The 8,767-nt window shown below is 42.1% G+C and overlaps 1 protein-coding gene across 1 annotated transcript; it reads right to left on the bottom strand.

Annotated features, from left to right (window-relative positions):
- Positions 1-1,855: 1,855 nt before the first annotated feature.
- On the bottom strand, positions 1,856-7,746 carry LOC138196015 (short transient receptor potential channel 2-like). The gene is made up of 13 exons (XM_069145673.1): positions 7,732-7,746; positions 6,350-7,042; positions 6,057-6,257; positions 5,807-5,971; positions 5,491-5,665; positions 5,211-5,411; positions 4,952-5,114; positions 4,756-4,848; positions 4,038-4,230; positions 3,823-3,950; positions 3,662-3,737; positions 3,405-3,522; positions 1,856-2,559 (listed from the first exon to the last, which is right to left on the bottom strand). The coding sequence occupies exons 1-13, from the start codon at positions 7,744-7,746 to the stop codon at positions 1,856-1,858; spliced, it is 2,925 nt and encodes a 974-aa protein (XP_069001774.1).
- Positions 7,747-8,767: the final 1,021 nt, after the last annotated feature.

Below are 8,767 nucleotides of genomic sequence, written 5' to 3' on the forward strand. Positions count from 1 at the left end.
AAAGTCAAAATCGAGACCCCTCCAATATTGCCACAAGAGGCTACAACATAAAGATGTTTTTTTTTTCCAGAAGAGGAGTCAGTATGTTGTGTGTCTTGGGACAAGTGACACTGCAGGTGATGAATTAATGAACTGGTGTGTTCATGCGTGAGACCTCATCAGGCAGCAGGTGAGGCAAGCTGAGACCTGCGCTGCCACACTGTAGCAACACATAGAGGTCAGCCGCCTGCTGCAAAGCAACACCGAGGTTACACTAACGCACATCCTCAGTCGACTCAGAGCATCCTGTTCAGAAACGCACGTCATTTCACATTATTTAATTGTTTCACAGAGTAACTACACCATACAAAACTTTAACCAAACACAAGGCAGTTGTCTTGTGATATTTAAACATCACAGAATGAGAAACCAACAAAGAATCTTTGGTATTGAACAAAACAATTTAGTGTGACAGACTAATCAGCTGACAAATGAACCCCGCGATATTCTGCAGCGTTAAGCAGGGGCTACTCTTAGTGGCCTAATCAGTGTATTTCTGTATCATAAGGCACTGTACCTCTAATTCGATGCTTAGTCTTCAGCATGCTAACTCCAAAAGGGACACAGACTTTCTTGGAGTTAAAGCCATTGGTCATTTAAACATGCGATGAGAGGATTGACAACAAGCAACTTGATCCAGATAAGAAACAAGACCAAATTCATAGTGAAAGGGGAATTTCATTTGAATGACTTGTCTACATGCGACTTGATTAGAGCATTGGGGGAGAACAAGCGGCAGACATGGGAGGAAGTGACCAAAAGGCCAACCTCTTAAAAGGTCAGCATGGTCTTTTAAATGGGACATCACAAATCTTAAGGTCTCATTATTATCACATCAATTGATCTCTCCCCGTGGTTCCAGGTTTTTAGCTGCTCTCCCTAACACGAGATCTTTATGCTCAAAGTTTCTATTCTTCCTCCATCTTGCCTCCGCTGTTGTTCCTTGCAGCAAGTATTTGTACTTGTTCACTATTTTGGTAACATTTTATACTAACCATCTTTAATAAACGGTAAATATATGAATTCAACTTTATATACCAATATATAATTTACAAACTAATTATTTTACATTACAAAACCTAAAGATCAAATAACATATATGTTAGCTTTATTGATACTCAGCAGCTACGGACCTGAAACTTGAGCCGATATTAAATGTAGTCACAGGGAGCTAAATCCGGTGAGTAGGGGCGGTGGGGAGCAACTGACTGTGTAGTTGCAGGTGAGGAACTTGCTCGTTTTCAACGTGTGAGCAGGTGTGTCATGTTGGAGAACCAAAGTTTCATTGTTCTTGGGTTGTTTGCGTCAAACCTTTTCCCTCAAAACGTCACCGTAGATTGAGAATTGAGAATAGTAGAGAATTCATGGAGCACAACCCTGTGAATGTCAAAGACAACCCACCTGGTTGTGCTACTGACTATTTGGGTCTTGGACCGTGACAGTCTGCCCCTAATGAAATGTAAAATGCCAATCAAAACACCTCGCACGGCTGTTCGCTTCATTCGAGTTTGACACGAAGTTTGACGTGAGCTTTCTGCTCAGGTTCATGATGATCTCACAAATGAACACATACCAGTGGTCACAAAATCATGTGTAACTCAGGAGCTGATGCTGATCAAACAACTTAACTTTGCATACTTACTCACAAAAGACATTGCTTCTCCCTGCTCTGTGCGCATTACTGTGCTGCAGTCCTATTGTGTTTAACGGGAACAGTCCAGGAACAGTACATTAATAATTATCATTTAATTGTTTGTTAACAGTAAAATAACTATTAGTATGAATAAAGTTTAATTAACTATTCATTTACCATTAATTAATGATGGTTATTATAGAGTCTTAGCACTATTTTCTTTGTGTCTGTCTTTTCAGAGTTGACTTTGACTTTGATGCTCTCGGTGTGTTCGGTGATTGTCTCCGTGTGGTTTTCAGTTACCTTCACCTCTGTGTTTATAACTGCTTCCTTTCTTTTTTCTGCCTCAATCTGTGTGTTCTCAACTTTCCCCTTTTCCTCAACATTACTAGAACTGGTCCCTTCTGTCACCTCCTCTTTCACTTGTCTGTCATTGTCAGTATTTTCATCTTCGTCTGCTTCCTCCTGCTCTTTTTCCCCGTTCTCCTTATTATCTTCCGGCTCCGTTTTAGCTCTGCCTTCCTCCATTTTCACCAAGTCACCGTCGTTTACCGTCTTTGGTTCCTCTGCTCCACTTTCGCCCACATGATTCTGTTGTATGTCTGACTCTTGCTGTGTGTCAAGGTCAATTTTTTCTCTGTCCACCTCTTCCTCTCCGTGGTGCACTGTCACATTAAGAGAGGTGTTTTTTTCATCTGGTCTGTTGTTAAAACCTCTGAAATTGTTCTTAGCACCAATGATGTATTTCCCCAGTATAGAGGAGCCATCCTTGGTCAGTGAGTCATTTGCATTGTGTCCATCATCCACGAGAAGCTGTTGGACCGCTTTCATATCACTGTGCATCTTGATGACTGCTTTGCTCAGCTGAGTAATCCGATTACCGATATCTGAAGGAAGAAAATACTCTATCACCACACAGCACTCAGGTGTTCTAATAATAGTCAGTTTCTACACACTGCGAAATTCAGTCAAACACTTTCATCAGAAAGCTTGTTTTGTAGCTTTTTGGTTTTAGTGCCACCATTACTGGAGACACAGGGCATTAACAATCATTTTTAAATCATTTAAAAAAAAATAATTTAAGCATGTTTTACAATGTTGGTCCTAAGGTTTAAAAGTTAAGGGGGTTTAATTACTGTGACTGTGTATTGTGCTTATTTACAGCAGCAGCATCCAGCTTGTTGATATTATAGATCAACATTGTTGTTGTTGTTGTTGCTCTAGCTAAATGGAGCTAACTGGTAAATTTTTGGTAGCATTGTTGAGCATGCTAGGTCTACATGATTGGCGGAAAAGTGAGAGGGCGGTGACAACATTGTCATTAAAAGTGGCACTATGAAATTTAATCAAAGAGAGTAATGCCACTATGAAATAAAAAAAACTTTTGAAAAAGACCATTTTGTAATAAAATGAATGGAATGAATAAAAACCTATGAAATTATGTTATTGAAATAGCATTTCACAATAAAAGTTAAATGTATTAATCCACACAATTTATTCGCATGACATTAACATTATGACGTTCCATTGTTTACTGACTGTATCTAAAATATCACTCAATATACTAAAATATAATATTTCTAATATTTAAAATGTTAAACTTTTTTTATTTTTGTATCTAATACCAAGTAGTAGAGAAAGAGATGTGGCATGCAAAAAGGCCCAAAAACTGTCTATAGCATTACTATCTCAGTGTTAAGACATTATAAATAAGTATTAACGCCATGGTTACCTTTCCTCTTGGTCTCTTCAAACTCCCTGCGAGCTGACTCAATGTAGCGCTGCACCAGTGCCCTGATCACCTGCTGCCGGTAAGGCAACTGGCTGTCTTCAGATCCTTTGTCATTGGACTTTTGTATATAATACAGATAACATAAAACAGGAATTATATCATACAGTGCAATATAGGGTATAATTGCAAAGAATATGTTGATTCAAATCATTTTTTTACTACAGTCACAGTAACTCAATTATCAAAAACACACTCACCATCGAGGCTACGGGGGGATAGTTTTGCTCGGAATTACAAGGGCAGCAGCAGCAGCAGATTTGTCTGGAGATACCCCTGAAACAGAATTTGAAAGAAATACAATGAATAAGAAAACCCAAGAACGGTGTGTTTTGGAAGTTTGAAGTTATATTTACCTCACCTTAAGATGTAAAAGACAGCTTTGGGTGAAGGGATGATGTTGAAAGGCACAGGTATTGTGAGGCCCTCTCTGAAGTAACTGAGGTACAGCTTCGACCTGGCAAACTTCCACTCAACATCTGCATCGTCCTGAAATAAAACGTAAGACGTAAGCGCACATCTCGGAGATTTCTCCATTCACTGCAGACGTGACACAAAAGCAGTGTATCTCTTTACCTCAATTTTCTGAAAGGAGTTAGTGATCATGGCAATGAGCATGTTGAGGAGGACAATGACGATGACGAGAGTGAAGATACCGTAGAGAATCCTTCCAACAAACTCTGCCAACACAAACTGCGGCATGTCCACGTAGTCCTGGTTGGCGACACCAAACATGGTCCAGAATAAGAAGTGGAACGTCTCGTTGAACCTGCAGCAGTGCCGTGGAGAGTGTTACTAGGATTTCACATCTTTATTTAATTAGCCATGGCCATGAGTGGAAGAGAGGAAGAGAATAGTGTATAACTAGAGTTTCTTTTAAAGTCTCTACTAATTTCAAATCAGTTACACTGATTTACTGACAGCAGAAAAGCAAGAGTAAAAGTCTCTGAAACATTTGGCATTGATGTACTAACATTTCGACATGACCGACACTGGCCGACATCAGTAGTGACACCAGTGTATATGCAATAAACTAAAATTGGCCAATATATCAGCTATCCTAGAAAATCCTAAAACCACAATGTAAGAACTGTTTTTGGACATAGTGACGTCGCGGAGGGTCAATGAAGGCCTCATTCTGTTCTTGTGAATCTTATATTTTTGTACCTGCACAGATTTGGTTTTGTGCAGCTGACGGATACGCTTCTAACAAGCAAGTAGTTATTGTGATCACCTTGCCACTGCAGCCAAAGTCTTGACTCACAAGCACTCACAAGGATCTGGGAACTCTTACCTGCCGAGATGCGGAGAGATGACATAAGGAACATAAACGTTGTTGATGCCACAGAGGAAGGCCGTTCCAATGATCATCAATATAAACATAAATCTAGAAAGAGAGAAAGAAAGACATTCTCGTTCTTCTTGCTGAAACTATCAAGGGCTTTGAGTTCCTTTCCAGGTACGAATCAATACATCAGAAGTGCTGTCACCTCATCATATCATCGATCATCTTCCCTATGGAGATCTGCAGCGTTCCCAGAGACTCGTGAGCTGGCAGGATGTACGCCAGCCGTGTGAAGCTAAACATGCTGGTCACTGCGAACAGCACCTCGGCGACCAGCTGGGGGTCCTCCTGATGCCAGTCTTCACGTACTGCGGTTTATGGTTCACATAACAACAGAGCAGTGAAGAACTTTCTAACGTCTCCTACAGTTATTTTGGCTGAGTGATCTGATCCCATTTTCTCACCAGTCTGTGTGAAGTAGACACACTCCTCTGTGCCGTTGTGATCATGGCAGAGGAAGTAACCTTTGAGCATGATAAGCACACGTAACGCAAAGGATGCCAGGTACATGCTGAGCACCATCACGTCCAAGCAGTTCCACCAGTCCAGGAAGTAACTCCGCAGCCCCTCGATCCACACCTCCTTACACTCATACCAGAAGAATCCTACAAGAGACAGCACAGCATGAGTTCACACCCTTCAGGCTGGAGTTGTGTGTAACAGTCAAACAGGGAGGGAACCTACCGACCACCCACACCATGTGGAAGGAGCTGTGCAGCATGTTCTGCTGCCGGGACGCAAATTTATCTCGATACAGCTCCATGGTTATCGATTCTCCAAGTAAAGTAATGAGGAACCACAGATAGGACGCTGAGTGAAGGAGAAATTTGATCACGGGAGTCTTTAGGATCTTTCCTACCTGGAGAAAAAACAAAAGACCTGTCAAGGCTCAAACCACTTCTGATCCTTGTTATCTTTCTATTGTCTGACAAGAATGTCTTTTGACTGCCGGTTACACTATTAATTTGCTTTAAAATACTGCAAAGCTTTTTAATGTGACCTTTGACTTTGGGGCAACCCAGTAGACGAGGCAAAGGAACGGCATGGTGAGAAAGATCCCCACAGAGACTAACAGCTTCCAGACCGTCCTGCTGCCTCTCCAACCTGCCAGGTTCCCGCTCCAGATCGATGACAGAACCTGCTGGCAGATTGGATGTGCCACAAACTACACCAAGACAGACAAACAAGAGAGAGACTCAAATTAAACGTCTTCTCTTAAAAGGTCGGCAGCAGTTTCTGCGTCTTGCTACCTGCTTCTGGTTGTAGTTGATAGCGAGCCGCAGACGCGACAGGTTGGGTATTCCCTCCTCGAAGGCCTGCTCATCTAAGGCATCCTGGCTCTCGTCTCCACAGCTGTTCAGGATAGTAGTCACCTCGCTTTGGTTGCGACACATGCCAAGCAACTCGACGGCAAACTCCTGACAGAGCTGCTCCAAGCCCAGGTACTGAGGCTGCAGGACAGAGGAACCACAGCCGAGTCATGAAACAACACAAACACCCGACACGAGCGGTAAAGTGAGGATACCTACAAATCTCCTCAGACCTTGAACTCTGGCTCTTTTTGCGAGAGCTTGCGGAGCTCTCTGCTGAGACTGAAAGCTCTGAGCATGGCGTCTTCAGAGGTGATGGACAGGTAGGCGCGGCTGGCAATGCCACGATAGGTGTTGATGCGAGACAGGGAGAACTTCAGCAGGTCATACTGCCGGCCATTACGACACTCCAGACAGGCACAGGATATCTTGTGTGGCCATGGGATGATGTGGCCCTTTTGGGTGAGCATGGTGACTATGTCATAAAGGTCTTTCTGGCAGGCCAAGGTCAGAGGGGTCACACCGGGGGCAAACTGTGAGTCGTCAATAGAGCGGTCAAAGATGGCCTGAGAGAAAGATCGAACATCCATCTTGTTGCCTTTCTCCTGGTCCAGGCGGTCCAGCAGACGCTTCACCACCTTGGGCTGGTTGGTGTCCACAGCGACGAGCAGCGCCTCATGGATCTGCCGGAAGTCAAACTTGACCCCCTGCAGGAGGGCGTTCATTGAATTCTCGTTGCCGAGGCGGATGGAGAGGTTGAGGGCCTCCCTCCACTGGCGATCCTCGGATTCGTCCAGCTGGCGGACGATGCCGTCGCCCGTCTTCAGCAGTCCACACAGCAGCTCGATTTTCCCTTCTTGAATGGCACCGATGAGCTCCGGAGGGAAAAGCATCTTCTTGTTCATAATCTCGCGCCATTGTTCTGGCTGGGGGACAGGACAGGACAGGACAGGACAGGACAGGACAGTCAGCAGCAGGACTAATCAATCTATCTATTTACAGATCAGAATCATCAAACATGGTGCAAATACACTTTACAAAGAATATAATGAGAACAATATTCAGCAGTGGATAAAATAATTAAATTTAAAGTGAACCACATTTAGACATAAAGTTTAATGCGCTAAAGCCATACAAATGCATGGAGAGCAAAATAGAGAGGAGAGAGGAGAGGTGCTCATGGCATCATGGGAGGTCCCCGAGCAACCTCCACCTATAGGGATGGTTCATGGTCACCTGAGCAGACCTATCTATAAGATTTAATTAAAAGGACACTTTTACCATTATATTTCTACTCACATTTTTGTTGAACAAATGCAAGATATCGCATAAAAGAGCACCCTGAAAAACGATTATATTATAAGATTAAATCCTTAATGCAATCTAGAGATTTTGTTAGAAAATCAAAAGTCTAAAAAAAATATGAAACATTCTAAAATAAGAGCATTACTGGAAACAAGTATTTGACATTAAGGAAATCAAAACTCAATAATAAACATAATTTTGCTGAACTAAACCGTTTAGAGCAGACCTGGATCACAGTACGTTTAGATTTAGCCTCATTTGTATCCTCATTGCAAATGCATTTTTCTGTTGAATGACAAACTTTACTTACCGTGAGGTTTTCCATTCCTGATGACAGAACAACACAATATTCGAACGGTGATCCCAAAGTGAAAATCACATTCTCTGGAGACGGGAAACAGGTTTTGGCCAGCTATTTTGAGTTACAGAGATTAAGGTGAAAGATAGTGGATCACACAATACACTTTAAAAAAAAGAGGAGAACTGAGCAGTTGAGTGTCCTACGATCATGTGCTACCGGCTGACTATGTGAATACATAAGCATCCACAAACTCAATAACACACTTCAATGCCCTGTGGGGCAGATCCAATTAAAATGTAGCCGCTTCAAAATGTTTCACACTCGGCTGGGCCTGAACCAAACTGTTACTGCATTCAAACAGGAATTAACTGTGGTCTCCACTTTGGAGACAGCACCATGGTACAATTAAGTAAGCTGAAACAGAGCTGGAAACAGCTGCCATCATTTCCCCCCAGAGGAGCTACAAGGAGTTCACAGCAGTGGGGAAAAACAAGGAATAGATTTACTCATTATTTTCATGACTTTTCTCAGTATGGAAGTCCATTTTTGTCCATATACTAAAATTACACATTTTAACTTTTGCCCTGAAACATTTGTAGTTTCCTTCCATCTTTGCTTCGAACATAGGTTTATTTATTTTTTAATATCTCCGACTTTGAATGAATTCTTTATATTTATGTAATGTCTCTTTATCAGAGTAGTATCCATCACATCATATTAACTGCACTGTGTGTTGGTCCAAATTCACACCATATAACGTATATGTACTTCACCACAGAAACTGCCATCAGCAGTTTCAGAGATCTTGTTAAACAGAAACATATCCCTTCCAGCGCTAATTGTATTTCTATCTGACATTTGATAAGACCTGGTCACACACATTTTCAATCGAACAATTATTTTTGTCAACCACGACTGAAGATGATTATCTTCAACATGACATCTCTCTCAGTCATCTTACCAAATTGCAATCTTATTTAGAAATGACGCCTGACCGGCTGCTGCTTCTTGTAAACATAATTGTGCACAGCAGAGGGTGGAAAAC

Source organism: Embiotoca jacksoni, unplaced genomic scaffold (genome assembly GCF_022577435.1).
Source record: "Embiotoca jacksoni isolate LCO1_2020_lvr unplaced genomic scaffold, fEmbJac1.0.p SCAF_13, whole genome shotgun sequence".
Taxonomy (NCBI): Eukaryota; Metazoa; Chordata; class Actinopteri; family Embiotocidae; genus Embiotoca; species Embiotoca jacksoni.

Excerpts from the sequence above, each read along its gene's own strand:
- LOC138196015 (XM_069145673.1), bottom strand. Across the intron at positions 5,666-5,806 it reads GGGTTGCCCCAAAGTCAAAG|GTAGGAAAGATCCTAAAGAC; the intron begins GTCACATTAAAA and ends TTTTTTCTCCAG. Across the intron at positions 3,523-3,661 it reads ATCCCCCCGTAGCCTCGATG|TCCAATGACAAAGGATCTGA; the intron begins GTGAGTGTGTTT and ends TATATACAAAAG.